Consider the following 21437-nt stretch of genomic DNA (forward strand, 5'->3'; position numbering starts at 1 on the left):
TTGAAGTTTGGTTATTGTTGTATGCATGTTAAACTTAAAAGATTCAATCTTATGCACCACCTAATAATCATAACAGTTGATATTGGATTTCATGGATGAAATTGTCCAAAGGCATACAGTGTTGATTAGGAACTCTGTTGGAAGTCTTGCTTGTGTTATTGTTGTTGCACGTTATAATACGTTATGTGTGGCTTTGATTGATGCTTTCATTTCATATTTTGTAATTTTTGCTGATTTATAAACCACTTCAAGAAGTTAGGGCTGACAATTCTCGACACGACACGCGACACGACACGAAATAAATGGGTTTGGGTTGACTTTTTCAACCCGCCAACCCATTTATTAAACGGGTCATATATGGGTTTCTCAAAAAATAAACGGGTTGACCCGCCAACCCGTTTATATTCTTAATAAAAAAAAAATTATTTTTAAATGTATTTATGTATCAAGTATTAATATTTAATAAGTATTATATAATATATATCATTGATTCATAGACCATTTGACTATTTTGACATTTTGACTCGTGGTGGATGGTCTAAGGTCATAAGTCATAACCTATAAGGCTAAGTCTGTAACATGTTTCTATGAATTTTTAAGACTTAAATGTCTAAAAATCGGACCCACGAACCCAAATCTGACCCATGAACCCGCCAACCTATGAACCCGTATAAATAAATGGGTTGGCGGGTCATATATGGGTTTATGTTCCAAACCCGTCAACCTGTGACCCGCCTACCCGTGACCTGTATATTTAAATGGGTCGAGTTTGGGTTGACATATTTTGACCCGTCAACCCGCCAACCCGCAACACGCCAACCCGAACACGACACGATTGCCAGGCCTATCAAGAAGACTGAAGATATCATTGCAATTTCCAGGAGTTGGGAGCTGAAACTAATGAACTTGAAAAGCAAAGAGACAAACTTGAAACTGAATTAAAGAAGGTGCCTTTAGCCTTCTTATTAATGAGCATCATATATATATATATATATATATATATATATATATATATATATATGTATATGTGTGTGTGTGTGAAAGTAACTCCATGTTTTAGGTCAAAAACTTGTTGGCTTTTGCAAATGGTCATCTTCAAAATGCCACAGAAGAAAGGAAACAGTTTCATGATGCTAATAATCAACTTCTTGTACACTTCAAGTCAAAGGTCGGAATGTCTTGGTCCCAATAGAATTTAAGGATTAAAAAACTTAGGATAATTTTATTACATTTTACAATTCCATGTTATAAACCCTAATCTGAATTTCATGATTGTGATTCATGGCATAGGAGGATGAACTCTCGAAAGCAATTATTCCGTATAGAGTAGAAGCAGATACTTGTAATGCATTTGTTGAGTTTCTAGAACTTGCTTAGGATTTCTAGTATTCTTTGATGGAGGAAAAGGAAAAGAAGGTCAAGTATGTAATTTATAATTATGTCCATATTCAAGTGTATATATAAATTCTCTTACTGAAAAATACTTTGTTTTATTCGACATAGTCAAGTGATGAATTAGATACTCATGAAGAATACTTTATAAATGTGGCTAGGAGTCTTTTATGGATGCACTGGACCCACTATTGCCATTTCGAACAAAGAAAAAGCCTTGAACATGCATATGTAGCTGTAGAAACCAAGGTATATTTTAATTTTACAGCTTTTGATTATTTATTGGCCTAAAAAGTAAAAACATGAAGCACATATTTACTGTTTTCATTTTGTGCAGATTCTTACTATCTTTGGTGCAGCAGATAGTGTTAAAGAGCAATTTTACCAAGCAATTGATAATGTTTTTAGGCAAGATGAATTCATTTAAGTTTTTTTTTTTCAATAATAAATATAACAATTTTACCAAGAAATTAGGTTATACAGTTAGGGAAAACCTCTTAATAACAATGTACCTTCAGATCCCTTTAATACTAATGTATTACAATTTTTTGACATGATGTTATTGGATGAAATTGAGTTTTGGTATATATTTGTTTCCATATTTTTGTATTATGCGTAAATTAGTATCGTAAAGACATGTCATAAATGTATATCGTAAATGGTTGTTGAAATTTATGACACGCAAATGTGTGTCATCTTTTTTTTTATGAAAGGGGCTTTAATGATACGCAATGTGTGTCCTAAACGTGCGTCGTAAGGTTACGACACACAAATGTTTGTCATCTTTCTGTATGACAGGGCCTTCCTTGACACGCATTGCATGTAGTAAACGCGTGCCATAAATGCGTGTCATAAATGCGCGTCGTAAATAGACGACGCGCAAAAGTGTGTCGTCTCTCGTTATGACACCTTCCTAGACAAGCATTTGTGCGTCGTCTGAGCGTTTTACGACACGCATTGCACGTCGTAAAAGACTGTTTTCCTAGTAGTGAGTGAGACAAGAAGACAAGATTCATTTATGTGTTCTCGATTCTTTAATTGTTCTCGTGTATTAAATCACATGTGATTATATGATCTAATCAAATATGACTTATATGCACAAGATTCATTTTTTGTGTTTTCGATTCAATAATTGTTCTTGGTCTATATTAATTGTATGTGATAGAATACATAAAATAACATATGATTAAACACATGATAACAACTATTGAATTGAGCATGCGAATTTGAATATTATTCACATAAATCATATGTGATTAGATATGTATAATCAAATGTGATTAAATATACGAGAACAGCTATTGAATCGAGAACACGAAAATGAATATTGTCCATATAAATCATATGTGATTAGATACATATAATAACATGTGATTCTGTGTATCTAATCACATATGATTTATGTGGCTAAGATTCATTTGCGCGTTCTTGTTTCAATAATTGTTTTTTTTTTTTCACTTTAATCCTATGTGATTAAATACATTTAATCAGATGTGATTATATGTTTCTAATCACATATGATTTTATTTGGAAAAAACGAATCTTGTCTATAAAATCATATAGGATTAGATACATACAATCACATGTAATTATATACCCGATAACAATATTGAACCAAGAACACAAAAACAAATCTTTATCCAAATTAATCATATGTGAATAAATAAATATAATCACATTTGATTATATGAATTTAATCACATATGATTTAAGTGGACATAATTCATTTTTGTTTTGTCGATTCAATAGTTGTTTTCATGTATTTTATCACATGCTATTATATGTATAATCGTATGTGATTAAGTACATGAGCATAATTATTGAATCGAGAAGGCAAAAATGAATCTTGTCCACCTCAAATCATATGTGATTATATGTGTGTGTGTGTATATATATATATATATATATATATATATATATATATATATATATATATATATATATATATATATATAATCACATATGATTAAATACACAAAAGCAATTATTCAATCGAAACCGCAAAAATAAATATTGTATACATAAATCATATCTGATTAAATTCATATAACCACATGTGATTATATGTATCCAATCATATATGATTCATGTGGATGAGATTCATTGTCACATTTTCGATTTAGTAATTGTTCTTTGTCCAATATAATCATATGTGATTAAATACATATAATCATATGTGATTATATGTATCTAATCACATATGATTTATATGGATAAAAAACTAGTTATGTCCATATAAATCATATTTGATTAGATACATATAGTCACATATGATTATATACATGAAAACAACTATTGAATCATGAATACAAAGATAAATATTATCCACATATATCATATGTGATTAAACGCATATAATCACATGTGGTTATATGTATCTAATCACATATAATTTATGTGGAAAATACTCATTTTCACGTTCTGGATTTAGTTGGTGTTATTGTGTGTCTAATTGCATGAGATTATATGTATCTAATCAGATATGATTTATATGGACAATATTCATTTTCGTATTTTCGTTCAATAGTTGTTCTTGTATATTTGGTCACATATGATTTTTGTACACAAGATTCATTTTTGCGTTTTTGATTCAATAGTTTTTGTTTTTCCATATTAATCATATGTGATTAATACATACAATCACATATGATTAAATACATAAGAAAAAACATTGAATCAAATAATGTGAAAACGAATATTATCAATATAAATCATATGTGACTTCATACATATAATCACATGCGATTAAGTACATGATTACAACTATTGAATTGACAAAGAAATAATGAATCTTGTCCACATAAATCATATGTGATTAGGTACATATAATCACATGTGATTATATATATTTAATCACATATGGTTTATGTGGATAATATTCATTTTTGCGTTTTTAATTCAATAGTTGGTCTCGTGTATTTAATCACATATGATTTTTGTGAAAAAGATTTGTTTTAACGTTCTTGATTCAATAAATAATATCTGATGAAATATATATAATCACATGTAGTTATATACACGAGAACAACTATTGAATCAAGAACATTAAAACAAATTTATGTCCACATTAATCATATGTGACTAAATACCAAAAATCACATGTGATTAAATATATGAGAAAAAATATTGAAGCAAAAACTCAAAAATGAGTATAGGTCACATAAATCATATGTGATTTGATACATATAATTACATGTGATTATATGTATCTAATCACATATGATAAAAGTTGACAAACAATAATTATTGAATCGAGAACGCAATAATGACATATGTGATTCAATATATCAAATCAAATTTGATTAAATATATCTAATCACATGTGATTATATTTATCTAACCACATGATTTATATGGATAAAAATAAATATTGTCTATATAAATCATATGTGATTAAATACAAATAATCACATGTGGTTATATATACAGATAATCACGGGTGGTGGTGGTGTGTAGTGATTTTTGGTGGTGGTAGGTGGTGATGGTGGTGAAGGGTGGTAGGATGACATGTGGGGTGGTGATTATAATGGGTGGCAGGTGGTGGTGGCGAGCAGTGGTGATGGGTGAAGGTGGTGGGTGGATGGGTGGTATTTGGTGGTGAGGATGGTAATGATGTATGGTGGTTTTGGTGGGTGTTGGGTGGGTGGTGGGGTGGTGATGGCGGGTGGTGGTGGTGTGTAGTGATGTTAAATGGTGGTAGGTGGTAGATGGTGATGGTGGTGACGGGTGTTGGGGGTGACATGTTGGCTGGTGATTGTAGTGGGTGACAGGTAGCGGTGGCGAGTGGTAGTGGTGACGGGTGAAGGTGATAGGTGGCAGCGGGTGGGTGGGTGGTGGTTGGTGATGGTGTATGGTGGTTTTGGTATGTGATGGGTGGGGTGGTGGTGGCGGGTGGTGAATGTAGGTGGTGGTCGGTCGTTATCGGTGGTCGATGGTGATGGTTGGTGATGGTGGGGGTGGTGGAGGTGGGTGGTGGTAATGGATGGTTGAGGCGGGTGGTGGTGATGGGTGGTGGTTGGTGGTAATAGCATGTAGTGATGATAGGTGATGGTGTTCGGTGATGATGGGTGGTGGTGGTGGGTTGTGGTGGTGGAGGTAGGTGGTGATGGGTGGTGGGTGGTGGTTGGTGGTAATAACAGGTGGTGGTCATAATGGTTGGTGGTGGGTGGGTGGTAGTGATGGATGGTGGAGGTGGGTGAGTGGTGGTTTTGGTGGGTAATGGGCGGGGGTGATGGGGACGGGTGTTGGTGGCCGGTGGTGGGGATCGATGGTGATCGGTGGTTATGAATGGTGGTGGTGATGGGTAGTGGGTGGTGGTTAGTGGTAGTGACGAGTGGAGTTCATATTGATGGGTAGTGACTAGGTGGTAATGATAGGTGGTAGAGGTGGGTGGGTGGTGGTTGTAGCGGGAGGTGGTGATGATGGTGGGTGGTGGGTGGGGGTGATGGTGGCGGGTGGGGGTGGTTGGTGGTGATGGGTGGTGGTGGTGGGTGGGTGGTGGTAGTGACAGGTGGTGGTCATAGTGGTGGGTGGGTGGTGGAGGTGGATAGTGGTGGTGTGTGGGTGGTGGTGGTGGCAGGTGGTGGGTGGGGTTGAGGGTGATGGGTCGCGGTGGATGATGGTCGTGGTTGGCGATGGCGGATGGTGGTGATGATGTTGGGTGGTGGGTGGGGGTGGTGGAGGAGGTGGTGGTGGATGGTATTGTTTGGGTGGTGAGTGGTGTTGGTTAGTGGGTGTTTTTTGTTAATTTTTTTACTTATTATTTAGTTTATGTTAATATTATATGATGATTTTAATTTAAAAAATTATGTTGTCAACTTTTGATATCAAATGTTCTCGCAATAAGAAATGATTCAATCGATTGAATGATCCTCATGTATGTGTGTGTGTGTGTGTGTGTATATATATATATATATATATATATATATATATATATATATATATATATATATATATATATATATATATATATATATATATATATATATATAAGGAAGAGTTTTATAGAAAATGAATAATTAGGGTTAATTGATGACATTGAATAAAAACATGACATGTATCCTTTTTAGAGTAAATTACACAAATGGTCATTATGGTTTGTGATAATTTTCATATTAATTCCCAAATAAACATTACTCACTTATACAAAACTTAACTGGCCATCACAAACACCAAAAATACAATTTCCAAAATTTTTTTATGATCAAACTTGATTATCAACGTAAAATCTTCATGTTCTTCGTCAAATTCATTCAGTGTTGTAACACTTGCCGATCTGGCCGATTACTCAACCGAATATTCCCTACTCGGCCCCTTACTGAGACGAATTACAGAATCTAGGTACTCCCTGATCGATACCTTACTGAAGCAACCAATGTTGTAAAACTCGACTATCTCGGTGATTAATGTGTATAATATACTTAATGATTTATTATTAACACACACATATGATTATTACTACATATATATAACTTAAATTTTTAGTAATTATACACAAAGTGAGATCATTATGTTTTTTTCAGTTTTTTTTCACATGTATCTAGTTTTGTTATATATTTCAATCAACTTATGGTTTTAGCTTATGATTTTGACATATATAATTTTCCAAAAAATATTTCTACATGAATTACCGAATCCGAGTACTCCCCGAGTACTCTCGTGTACTCGCTACTCGGTAGTTGGTCGAATAGGTACCGAGTAGCGAGTCCTAAAACCATGAATTCATTCATAGAGAACAAATCAAACTCCATTTACTCAACAATAATTCATAATTAAAGATCACAATATGAAATATTCACGAACAATATCATCAATTCAAAATAGTAAACTGAAATCAAAGACAAACTAGAATTTGTTTAGAAAATAACAATGAACTCGAGATGAAAGAAATTTTTTTTGATCCATTACACTTTCTGGAAATAAAAGATAAGAAGTAAAAAAAAAACGCACTAGTTCTAGTTCTCATTTACTGGGAATCAAAGGATTTGTCAATCGTTGTGAGGAAGGGAAGGCCAAAGCTAGAGATGTGATAGCCATAGTTGTGGTGTGTGAGAGCATGAGACGGAGATTTGTGCGTTGTAACCGGAGAGGCTGAGATGTGCACGATGTAGTCAGAGGCGGTGAAGTCATGGACATCGGAGAAGTCAGGTCGAATGTCAGAGATGGTGTGGTGGTCGTCGGTCGGATGGTGTTCTAGGGCCGCAGATATGAAACGAAATTGATGAAAGAACTGAAGATCTGGAAAATCGAACCGTATGTCTAAAGAATCAAACCAGGAATTTTTAAAAAACGAACTGAAGTTGTGGATATGCGATTGTTTGTCGACCTTTTCTCCGGATGGGATTTAGTTGGTCGTTTAGGGTGGAGGGGTCGGCTATTGCAAATCTGTCTCTTGTCGATGTGTAGGTGATGGAGTCTTCAAGGCGTTGGTGGTGGCTTCAACGGTAGTTGTGGCTTCATGCAGCGGTAGTCTTGGTGTTGTCATGGAAAATAATAGATCGATGCTAGAAGGGGGAGAAAGTAGAACAACCATTTAATGAGTTTTCTTTCATAAATTCCATTTGGAACGCTTGCAATTCACAGTTAGGAATTATGTGAGTGATGAACATATCATTTTCTTGTTTCAGTCGATTGAATACTTTAGTTAGTTTGTCAATATCATTGACGGTTGACATGATTCTCGTGATGGATTCTTGTAATCGATTAGGGATGAAGATGGTGAAGGTGGAGGAGATCGTCGGTTTCAAAGGATCCTAGTAAGTATAACCCTGTAAGGAAATTGGAATAAAATTAATGGGTAAATTTGATTTTGGATTTAGTGTTAGATTTAATTTTGGGTTAACTTTTGGTTTATATTTTTTATTTTTGGAAAACACATGTAATTAACCTAAACTATAAGGATGATTTGTGTAACTTAAATAAAATGGACATGTGTCACTTCCTAATTAGTTCCTACAATTAGTTTATAATTTCTATTTTTGGGAGGTCCCTCGACTAATGTGTCTGGATGTGTTCACGACGTGACCAAGGAGGGATCGTGTCATGACGACAACTGTTGGGTTGTCCATGACTGAGTTAGCTGAGTTGGAGTGTGGTCGAGTTGGAATCCGGCTAAGTGCATTCGCACGATGTGACTAAGGCCTGGTCACGACGTGAGGGCCAACTGTTAGTAATGTTGGTTGTTAAGAACCCATAATTGTTATATTGTGTGTTGTATGTGATATTCGGGACTGCTAATAGTTCCAAGGCTATTGTTATATACTGTGATGTATGTGATATTTTGGGGATCTCAATAAGATTTGTGCATACAGTTGTGGATTAATTATTTTGCATGTACTTATCAGATTGAAAATGCAGGATTGTACACATACGTCAGCAAATTTATGATTTAATATTATGCGTTATTTTCTTATAAACTCTGCTTTCTGAATAATGGTTTATGGACAAATGAGGTGTGTTATATTCCTTAAATTCGGCTAACCCTGTTTAGGATTCCAAAATATTCTGGTTGCTCAACTATTGAGCAATTAATATCCACTCCTTGTACCTTTAAGTAATTCTTGATTAATTTTAATTAATTCAAAATTAATTTTAACAAGTTTCTAACTACTTTATCAAGCTATGATAAATTAATAAACTATTTAACTCACTCTCTTAAATCTCTTTCTAGCAATTTTAGCTCTTGAGAGCAACCCTAAATAGACTTTGTTAATATTCCTAAAATTATACCAATTAGTTATGAGATTCAACACCCATTTATTTCCAACACGTCGTAATGGATAAAGTTTCCAACTTTATCTCTGCCTTTGGCTCATTCAAATCCAATAACAAACCCCAACTCAAAATGAGTCCCAAAAATAGTTCCTTTCTTGCACCGCCCTACAGGAACCCCAAACATGCACTAAAAATGTCTTAGAAATGTCCAGAAATCTAACAATTACAAGTCTAATGCTCTGAATTTCTTTAAACTTCAAAGCTTCTAGCATAAGGGACCAAAGAGACCTAAAAACACATCTACATCATAGTTCTTAACATGATCACATATAAATAAATGATCTTGATCACTTATAAAGGTCTAGAACGAGGTTAAAAAGTTGAATCTACTATGGATCTAGCTTCTTGAACACAAAAGCTACTTGCTCCGTCACAAAAGCTTACCAAAAACACCACCAATGCATAAGAAGGACAAATAGAGGATAAGGTTTTGATGAGAGAATATTCTTTAAGGTTGGAGGTTGATAAATGACAAAACCCTAGGAAAATTTGCCCATAAATAGTCCCAAATCCCTAAGATTCTGGGGTTCATCCCATGAAGCCCGTCGCACTGTGACTTAGGGGCTGTTTGATAGCATCTTAATTGAAAATTTAAGAGGCAACCTCTTATTTTTTTTCACATTTAGACTGTTTAGTGATATCTGAATTTATCCCTCTTAATTTAAAAGATACCTCTTAATTTTTCAGATGTGAGAGTTTCTCTTAAATAAAAAAAAAAAAAAAAGAACGTGTATTACCTCTTTTGCCTTAATACTTCATCTCTTTTCGTTCTTCTCTTTCTTCTTCACAAACGACGATCCTCTTGCTCCAACTCCGATTGCAACTCTCTGCAATCCCTTTATGGCTATCGCCTCCACCATCGATGTCGCCTCCGCCATCGATGTCGTCTCCACCAGCATGCTGGCTTCACCAACTCCAACATACTTCTCTCGCCTCCATTGCGCATAATCTCCAAGGCTCCCACCTCCCAGTTTCGACTGTCAACACCACCTCTGACACCTCCCTTCACCATCGTCATTGTCCTCTTTCCTTCAGCCAGTGTCGCTGTCCTCCAACCTTCTGCGAACGTTGTTGTCCCTAGTCGAATCGGGCAACAAACAGAGCCCCTCCTCTATTTCTTTTGATTGCAAGGTAAACAATCTCACAGAAGCATATAAATTGTTCATTCATAATAATATTTTTCTTTGAGCTTTTATCTTCTAGTAATGTATTGAATCGGTCTTCACTATCATCTTAATTCTAACTATTTTTTTTTTCTTTCAGATTTGCAGTTACATGATGATGATACCTAACAACCCTGGTTTCGATCTTCAAGCTTTGTCAATGTTTTCTTTAACCGGTTATAGCATCATGAAAGTTCTATGATGATGATCAATTTTACAGTGGGTTTAGGAATAAAATTCTTAGTGGTGGTATGTTACAAATTACTAGTCTTTCTCATATTTTACAAATGATTTTTGTGCAATTTTGGTTCATTGGAGTAGGTGGATTCTTGGAAATTCAAAAGTAAAGGAGGTGAAGAAAGAGTATGATCTCAATCAAAACAATAGTATCATTGTTGAAACAAATGGCATTTGGGGCGTGATTACCTTAACATTGATGTTATGTTGTGCAATGTTGTTTTGGTTAGTATTGGTGTTGTTTTTATGAATTTTGATGTTGTTTTTATGAATTTTGATGTTTTTATGAGTTTTGATGCTATTTTGGTGAAGTTGATGGTGTTGAAAATAATTGTTAAAAAGACAAAATTGTCATTTTTATCATTATAGCATTGTACTTCCTATATCTATCCAATTAGAATAGTAGAGTTGGTTATAGTTTTTAAAGTACGATGCCTTAATAAGAAAAGGTTGGAAGTATAATTTTGTATTTGAAAGAAATAATAGAGAAGGGTAAAATGACCATTTTTATTATTCAGCATAATAATTCTGACCATTTTTATTATTCAGCATAATAATTCAAAGGTTTCAACCAAACAACATGTTAAAATTTACATCTTAAAAATTCAGACCTCTTAAAAATTCAGATTCTGCCAAACAATCACTTAGTCCTGCCATGCCCCTAGGAAAATTTTCCAATAAATTGGTGCATGGAGTTGAGAGGAGGTAAAAAAGAATATGAATTTGTGGAGTTGATTTCGGTTCTTGTTGATGTTCATCTCGGTGACCAACCGCATAGATGGGTTGGGATTTGAATACGAATGGGGACCTCACAATTAAATTCTTTAGGAACCATATAGATGATTTCTTTTTACCGGGTGGAAATATGCCTACTAGAAAGACTCGTTTTCTCCATACGAAAGTAAAGATTTTAGTGTGGATGGTGTTGCTTAAGTGGTTGCCCAATAGATCGAATTTGGTGATAAATGTGTTGGGTGTTCCTCGGGTGCTTTGTACTATGTGTTTTTTAACAGGTGGAGTAATTGGAGCATCTCTTCTTGAAGTGCAATGTTGCGGCTAGAATTCGGAATGAGTTATTTATATGGATGGATTCGAGTGCCCTTGATAATGTTGTAGAGATGATCATGGGGATTAATTTGGCTTGGGTGTCTACTACCCAAAAGGGGGTTTAGAAGCGATTGTTTTTACCACGTGGTGGATGATTTGGAGTTTCCAAAATGTCATATTTGGTAACATCAGCCGGAAAAAAATAGCATTTTTTTTTGTGGTTTGGTAGTAAAAATCGTAAACTCCACATTAATTAGGTTTCTTGATTACAAAACCAGATTAATACAATTAATTTGTAATTGTTTTTTCTACCGGCTTCTTGTTGATGTGGGTTTTTTAATATGGAGTTGTTCTACAAAAATTTATACTCCCTCCATCCCAAAATTATAGTTCATCTTTTTTTTTTGGTTTGTCTCAAAATAATAGTCTACTTTTAAAAATAAATCACATATTTACCAAAATACCCTCTCATTATTACTTAACAAACTAACCATTTAATGGAACATTAAATGCAAAGTAAAGATAAAACTGTGATTTTATTATATAAAGTTAATGGTAATTAGTGATTTCTTAATCTGTGTGTTTTTTGTCTATAGACGATAATATTAGGACCGAGGGAGTATGTTAAAGATGTATATTAACCTAACTTGTTTTAAGAAGTGTATGGTTTTTAGGGGAAATAATGATACGCTTTTAATGTTGTACATTTTTCGACAGCATCGGATTAAGGATAACCTACGTAAATACACCCAATAGTAAATTAGTAATCATAAAAGTGACGTTAAATACACATAATATTTATTGGGTCTAACATGCTCCTTCTCTCGCATGCAAGCAAAGGAGTTGTAAGGGTATAAGATAACATGCCCCTTTAGTTTTTTCTAAGCTACATGGAGTTGTCCGGTAATATTTTACAAGCTATGGAATCTAATATCACCAATCACCAGCTTTAAGTTTTATTGAAGTTTTAGTCGAATAAATTAGATTTCTTTAAACCAAAATGGTTCCCCCCTTCCCCTATCCATCAAACCTTTTTATGTTTCCTTGAGAAATTGACTTTTTATGGATAATATACAACTTCAAGTTGCATGATTTTTAAATGTTTTCTTTACACGTACAAAAACTTCAATCACCGATAACCAATGTTGCCATATCTTGAAATAAAAGCTATCCCCCTCCCCCCCCTCTCCAAAATGATTCTATAAATAGTGCATTAAGAACACTTATTTTTATAACTAACCAAAAGAAAAATGGCAATCACAAGGAGCTTGTTTTTTATCATTTTGGCAACGATTGTTGTTTCAGGTGTAATTACACAAGTCAAAGCTTATACATCTAGTTACTGTAATCATGAGTCTCGTTGCCCCGGTCAATATATTTCATGCCCTTCTGAGTGCCCTGAAAGCAACTCCAACGACCCTAACACTAAAGTTTGTCGCATCGATTGCTATTCTCCAAAATGCAAGGCCCAATGCAAACACAGTAAGAATTACTTCATTTATTTTCTTGTCATCTGAATTGGTAGATTTTTTTTCAATGTTTTGGATAACTGTAAAACCTATTTGGTATGGTGCTTAACTGCTTACAAACTGATTTTAGTCTCAAATATAAGATAATAATATATAATAATAATGTGACTTTAGACCTTTTTTAATATACCATCGTATTTTCATTTTATTCATATTACAATAATATATTTCAAAAATCTATTAACTTTTCTAAAGAACACAAACACATACATACTTTAATTTACTTCTAAATTTCAGGTCATCTATAGGAGACTTGAATCTTTAACTATTGTAATGTTGTGCACAAAAAAGCAATTTCACTGATATACTCACATATATAGGTTTTCTAAAGTATATTCTTTCAATTAGACAAAAAAAAAGTTGAAAATATAATGTGATGGTAGATCTTTGAAATTGATTGTGTAAAATAAAAGAAAAGGTAACAATAATGTACTATATTACATTCATAATTAATAAATAAATATACATGTTGCTATTTTATTAATTAATATATTTATTTTCCCGCTTTGTAGACAAACCAGAGTGTGACACACCGGGATCTGCATGCTACGATCCACGGTTCATCGGAGGAGACAGCATCGTCTTCTACTTTCACGGCAAGGTCAACGAGCATTTCAGTTTGGTCTCCGATTCTAACCTCCAAATCAATGGACGTTTCATCGGCCACCAACCCACCGGCAGAACAAGGCCCTTCACCTGGATCCAAGCCTTGGGTCTCCTTTTCAACTCCCACAGTTTCTCCCTGGAAGCAGCTAAATCCGCCACTTGGGACGGCGGAATCGACCACCTGAAATTCTCCTACGATGGAGAAGACGTTTCGTTAGCTGTTGGTGGGTTATCTTCATGGAAGTCGCCGGAGGGTGAAATCGAAGTGGAGAGAACTTCTGAGGTGAACAGTGTGATGGTGAACATACCTGGAGTTGTAGAGATTTTGGTGAATGTGGTGCCGGTTACTGCGGAAGATGACAAGATCCATGGCTACAATGTGCCTTCTGATGATTGTTTTGCTCATTTGGAAGTGCAGTTTAAGTTTACTGGACTTTCCGATGGAGTTGAAGGGGTTTTGGGAAGGACATATCAGCCGGATTTTAAGAATCCGGCGAAGCCAGGGGTTGCTATGGCGGTTGTGGGAGGAGAAGACAAGTATAGAACCACGTCTTTGTTGACGTCCGATTGTGTAAACTGCATTTACGATTCCAACAATGTTGCGGAGAAAGAGAATAGTATGATTAAAGAGCATGGAACTTTGGATTGTTCTGCCAAGGGATTGTTCCGTGGAAATGGGATTGTTTGCAAGAAATGAGGGGTGAAATGAAGTGAACATCTTCAACGTATTATGAAATAAAATCATCATAAATAATTATTAAATTATGTTGTAATGTTCAATATCTTGATGGAAAATGTAATGCAATGTGCTGATGGAAAATGAACTAATATCTAATTACCATGGAATTATCAATCAAATGAAAGAGACATCAAACAACTATACATGTCATTAAATTTCAAAGTGTCTTGATTGTCGATACTATAAAAGTAAAAAGGTGTTTTATTATTGTTATTTTGCTGAAAAGTTCATCCATTTTGAGGTTGAGAAAAGCCAAAATCACAGCTACCATTTCAAGATGATATCCTTAGCTCAAGTTGTTTTGTTTAAAGACCAATTTTCTATTGAAGAGATTAAAGACATTGTACGATCGTGTGAAAGTGAAAAGCCTCCGGGACATGATAAGTTTAGTTTTAATTTCTTGAAGAAGTATTGGCATTTCATTAATGAGGATATTGTTTGTATGAAGTTTCTTTGATAGACTCGTATTCCAAATGGGTTGTAATTCATAGTATTTCATTTCTTTGATTCCAAAAGTGACGAGCTAGATGGCGTGTCGCCCTATTTCAATGATATGGATTCAATATAAAATCATTTCTAAGCTTTTAGGAAATAAACTAGCTCGAGTCATGAACACGATTGTTGATATATGGTGTTCAAGGTTGATTTTTGTAAAGGGCAATCAAATTCTTGATGGTCTTTTTAATGGCAAATAAATTAGTAGACCGACTTAAAAAGAGGAAAAAGTGATGTATGGTGTTCAAGGTTGTTTTTTTCGAATTTTACGTTTGCTTCGCTAGGATTTGCTTAGACATATCTTGCTTTTCATGGATTTTGTCTAGATGGATAGATCAAATTTGTGTGTGTGTGTTTTTTTTTTTTTTTTTTTTTTTTTTTTTTTTTTTTTTTACATTCATCATCATTTTTAGTTTTAGTGAATAGAATTTGTAACAATAAGTTGCAATTGAAGTGGTGATTTATACATGGTGACCTATTGTCTATTTTTTTTTATTCATCTTGGTTACGGAATGTTTACAAGTAGTTTTAGAAGATGCAATGGCGGTTAATATGTTTAGAGATGTGAAAGTTGAGTAGGGTGATTTATTGATTACACATTTTTCTATGTAGATAATGGGAATGGTCTATTGAGAATATCTCAAACATTGATTTCACATTTTTCTAACTTGTATGGAATTGGGGTTTTGTTAGAAATTAGGGTATAGTAAGACTTGGAATACTGGGAATTGTGTAAAACACTTTCAGATTAAAACATTTGGGTGGTAGTCTTAATATTCTTTAATCGGATAAGATTCAGAGAGACAAGAATTCAGAATATTTTGATGATAGTTTCGTATATACCAGAAATGAGAGCGAAAATCGACTCTATGATCTTTGTCTGAAAACTCTCATATGACAGTTTCAAACTGTCATAAAACTATAAAAACTGACATAAAAACAGAAGTTTGGATAAGGGTCAAACAATGGTCAATTCTCTAAATCCGACTTTCTGATGCATTTTTAATATAGCAACATATCCTATATAAAAAAATTTCACGCTGACCTGGACCCCATCCAGGGGCTTTGCCCCTTGAACCCCGTCAGGGGCTGCCGCCCCTTGGACCCCGCTCCCAAGGGCGCTGCCTCCGGACCCCTGTTTGTAGTGTCGATCACAATGATAAACTTGTTGGAGTCTTTACGAGCGAGATTCTTTTGGGGAGGTGATAAATGGGAATATACAATCCCATGGGCTAAATGAAATATGATTCTTGCCTCAAAAGAGAAATTATGGTCTAGATATTGGGAGCTTGAAGGTTGTTAACTAAGATATTATTCAAAAATGAAAATAGTGTTTTATTTACAATGACAATTAGGTTTGTTAAATATATTCAATATAAATACATTTACATATACACGGACTTCTAAAGAGCATGGTTTTGAGAAGGTTTTAAATTATTTCACATATATAATTTCTGATTTAGGAATTGATCGGGTGTTTGTTGAGAAAAAGAATTAAAGAATAAATTTTAAGAAAATATATTTTGATGAAAGTGACGTTGAGTCCTCAAAACTAGTGCATGAACTTTCACTTTAAGAATCATGGATGGTTCAGTATTTGGTGTATTTTGTGCACACATTTTATCAAATTATTGTTTTAGAGGCTTGAGGAATAAAAGTAGTATCAAGAATATTTTGGTTTCTTATTCATAACAGAAAAATTGAAGTCATCAAATACCAACAAACTAAAGACAAGTTGCAAAATTTTTAAAAAGAGGTTACAAAATCACCATATCTTAGACATCGGTGATGAAGATTTATTCAGTTAGCTAGAATTGTAATATATATATATATATATATATATATATATATATATATATATATATATATATATATATATATATATATATATATATATATATATATATATAAGTTAACTTAATAATGCTAGTGCAATACTAAATTTCTTAAAAATTTAAATACTGTCAGGTTCATTGTCTACGGTACATAATATTTTTGATTATTTCTCATTACGAATTTAAAATCTTATATATGATCTATGATGTCGAAAGAGAGATTAAAAATTTTGTAGTTGATTTCAATTGAGAATGTATTTCTTGAAAATATTAATTATGAATGTATAATAGATAAATTTTCTTCTATTGTAATATGGCCTTGTTTATACATATGTTTTAGGTCGTTATCTTAATATTTATGTGTGTAATTGATATATTTAAAGATAAACATATTAATAATTCTTTGAAGTGGATAAATATAGGAAAAATCTTTACTGGTGAGAAAAAAAGAAATGATTGGGACAAGAATAGAGCTGATAATGATCAAATTAAAAAATTGCAAAAATATGACATTTACGATGCGTGCATTATACATTTAGACCGCAATTCGGCCGAATAATTCGATACAAACACGGATACATATGACTCGCGACGTGACCATAAACCCTTCGCGCTGCATGATCGATGTTTCTATAAAAACTTGATATTTTTTTTACCTTAATTCGATATAAAGGTTATGTAGCCTTAGGCACCCAAGTTCAATATAACATAGACAAATCTTACAAAATATATTTTTCCAAAAACCCTTTTGGGTCAATTTCAAGGTTTAAGAAGCACTTTGGAGTGAACATTTGAAGACTCGGAAGGTATGAGCATTAGGACTTCACATCGGTTCGCTTTATGAACGTGTTTAGAAATTCCTTTTTGATGTTTTTATGATTTTATCAACTAGTTATGGGGTAAAACCCTTTTGATTTCACTCGAATAGATGTAACCTTAACGATTCGGTGTGAGTCCTTTAATCGGATTATTAATTTTATTTACATGTTTTTTTGGTTAAAGATCCATATGTGTTATTATTGATAAATTTATTGTCTATAGATGAGTTAATAGAGTTTATAGGACCATTATAACTTTGTTGACTTCAATCATAGTTGTTAATAACCATTAACAATTAACTTTAATGTGTATGCATCCGTTACACAACCACATCTATTCACCTAATTGAATACCATGAGTCCATGATCATTGTGATCATTTTACCCAATCAAATCTCTAATGATAGGAATTTAATAACAATTGTTAAGATAGTTAATTGCATGACCATTGTGTTAATTGCCTAAATAATTATAATGTTAGTTAATCGGACCAATATAACTTACTAAAATAGGAACATGTTAATAATTACTAATATTCATTGCACTCTATTAGAATCCACCATTACTAAAACACGTGATCGAATATATGTGAAAGCATTTTTATCTCTTTTTTCATTAGATCTAGTTTCCAATTTTGTTAGTTTTTTATTTGTTTCAATCTAGTTTAATTAAAATTAAACCAATCCCCCGCTAATTTTATTGTTTTTAGTTTAATTAACAACTAATCTGATCTGAATCATTCTCGTTCCCCTTGTGTTCGACACCTGGTCTTACCTCAACTATGCTGCTACACGATTAGGTACACTGTCTAGTGTGTGTTACAGTCTAGATGTGATAGAATCAGTTTTAAAAATTTGATCATATGGAGCTAGGTTCAAATGTTTCTAGCAATTTCCTAAATGCACCAATCAGAATTTAGCAAATAATTAAATAATTAATTAAATCAAAAAAGGGTATTTCTGGTTTTTTGCACTTACAATTAAGGAAACAAAATAAAATGTTTGACCTAATTTCTCTTCTTTATAACCATCATAGCTACTCAATTCTATTCCATGCGTGCAACTGTCGACGATGTACAAAACCATGGGCGAGTCCGATCATGAATTTATTGAATCGCTAGGTCGTGGCTGGCGGAGATCGAAAATAACTTGGCGAATCATCTTGAAGACGCCGCTCTATCCGATAAATCTTCTTGAAGCCTTTGGGAAGCTTTGTATGTTGGTTTCTCTTAAGATATCCTCGAATCAACTTCAGGTTAGTCTAATAACTCGGCTGAGGTGATTATTGAGAGAAGAAAGAAGCTTTTGGATCCTTGTGAGAAAGAAAAGGGAGTGATTTTGTGGTCCTTGATTAATGACAATGTTGGAAAGGATCTAACATGTGTCTATCTCCCTGTTTATTTCAAAGAGGCCATTTCATCTCTATAAAAATGCTTTGAAGATCTGGAGTACTCTTACCTTCTAGAATAAAATCGAAAAATATATTTACTAGTTTATGGTTTGCATTCTATCATTCTGACAGAATAAAATCGGATTTTGAAATTTTAATTAATTTAAAATATTCAGTTTTTTTTTTTAAATAAAGGACTTAATCATCCCTAAAAATCGGAAAATTTCATTTTTTTAATATAGGTTATTTGACTAAAATGCCCTTGTGCTTAAATTTATGTGATTATATGGTACATGTTATTCTATTCTAATATCAAAGACTCTCAAATCATGACCTTTGATTCTATTTCATCCAGTGGTCAAGATCTATACATTCTGGCACACAATATATATATATATATATATATATATATATATATATATATATAACCACATATCATATAGCAAGCGCATTTAGCCCTAGCCCTTAAATTTATGTGTAACATCTCGGCATTGAGGTATTTTGAAATTCCCCCCTTTAATATCAAGACTTATAGTATTTAGCCCTTATTTATGAGAAAGTTTGCAAAATGGCCCAAAGTGGCATTTTTGTAATTTCGGACTGAGGCTTAATAGGTTTGGTGTACGTTGTGTACACTGAGCGTACATGCACAGGACTGAGTACATTGGGCGTACACCCATCTTTTGGCGATTAGAGTTGTTAGATGTAGTCGGTGTGACATGGAGCTAGGTTTTGTAGAAATCAATGGTGACATAGAACAAAGGAACAAACTTTTCTTTTGATTGATCTTCCTTACAATGAATACAACCAGAGAATCAAAATAAATAAGCCAAAAATTCACATAAAAAGGAAAAAAGATAATTGATTGACCAAGATTTAAGGTGGGAATATCTAGACGAAAATAGAGAAAATCTCATACTGCCCCTCAAGATGGAGCATGGAGATCGCGAATGCCCATCTTGTTTGGTAGAGAACGAAGATGTTGCGTGCCGAGACCCTTAGTCACAATGTAACACCCAGAATCCGAAAGACCAAGAAAGGAAAAAAAAAGCCCTTAGTAAAAGGAGTCAACTCGTCGAGTCGGAGTGGGCTCCGTGTGGAAAAGTAAGTGACCGACTCGACGATTCGGTGAGTGGACTCGGTGAGTCTGGTCTCGGTTGGGAAACCCTATTTCCAGGACTTGGTACCCTATTTAAGTGTCTTATTCTCTTCCCTAGGGTTCATTCTAAGCCTCTCTCATCCAGAACCCAAAACCCTAGCCACCCAACTCCATTATTGAGCTAGTTATTGCCTTGAGAGTGAATTGAAGCTTGGAGAAGGAAGAAGGACCTTGGTGGTGCAAGAAGAAGTTATAGATCCAGAGTTGGGGTAGCATTTCAGACCATTTAGAGGTAAAAGGCTTATACCTTGACTGTTAATCATCTAAATCCCCTTTCTAGCATAGATTTGGTCACATTTGGACCATTTCCAAGTAGAATCTGGGTGATAAGCCTTTGAGGATGGATTAGATAGCAGATCTGGACACCTTTAAGCTTTAGAAGCTCAAAGTTGTTGGCTTTATCAAGTTAAGGTTCCATTTATTGATCTCGATCTTCATAATTAGCTTGAATTTGGTGTTCTAGCCTCATAACACCTTGCATGCACATAAAGTTATCAACTTTATGTGCAATGCTAGCATAAGGAGTCCAGGTCTATGAGTTGGAGGTGTCGGGATGGACTGAAATTGACAGAGTAAAGATGTCACAAGGAGGACTCGGCGAGTCAGTTCATGGACTCGGTGAGTCGGGTTGCAAAGCCAAACCTTTCTATTTTTAAGTCGAATCAGTGAGTGGGGTTAGGGAGGATTCAGTCAGTTAGGACCCATAATGGTTATGAAGATCATAGCACTCGACGAGTTCAATGAGGAACTCGGAGAGTCCAAGACAACCTTCTTAAGTTATGAAGATGAACTCGACGAGTTGTTCATACAACTCGGCGAGTCAAAGCCTAGACTTTCATGCGATGATGATGAACTCGACGAGTTCGAAGATGAACTCGGCGAGTCGGTTGAATATGGTCCCGAAGTGTTGAGTTATTGCCAGACTCGACGAGTGGAGTCGGGGTTGTTTTGGAGATAGAGGGGCATGGACTCGGCGAGTTGGTAGAACAACTCGGCGAGTCAGGTCAACTGGAAAGTTGACTTTAACCAGGACCTTGACCAGAGTTGACTTAGTTGTCCTCTAGAGGACAGTTTAGGCTAAGTTCTATTATTTGGTGTGGTAGCTCGAAGAGCTAAGAGAGCAGTGCTTCAGAGGTCCTTTTGGGTTTCCTTCACCGTAGCAATTTGATAGGATGGATAATTGAGAAAGAGGTTATTTTTGATTTATTAATATATTATAATAATAATATATTAATTGAGAAATCATATTATTTAA

At 34.3% G+C, this 21437-nt stretch overlaps 1 protein-coding gene across 1 annotated transcript; it reads left to right on the plus strand.

Annotated features, from left to right (window-relative positions):
- The first annotated feature begins 12862 nt into the window (after positions 1 to 12862).
- LOC111901132 (uncharacterized) lies at positions 12863 to 14571 on the plus strand. Its single transcript, XM_023897014.3, has 2 exons — positions 12863 to 13094; positions 13654 to 14571. Exons 1-2 carry the CDS (start codon positions 12863 to 12865, stop codon positions 14442 to 14444), a joined length of 1023 nt encoding a protein of 340 aa, XP_023752782.1. The 3' UTR covers positions 14445 to 14571.
- Positions 14572 to 21437: the final 6866 nt, after the last annotated feature.

The sequence above is a fragment of the Lactuca sativa genome, chromosome 7 (genome assembly GCF_002870075.4).
Source record: "Lactuca sativa cultivar Salinas chromosome 7, Lsat_Salinas_v11, whole genome shotgun sequence".
Classification (NCBI taxonomy): Eukaryota; Viridiplantae; Streptophyta; class Magnoliopsida; order Asterales; family Asteraceae; genus Lactuca; species Lactuca sativa.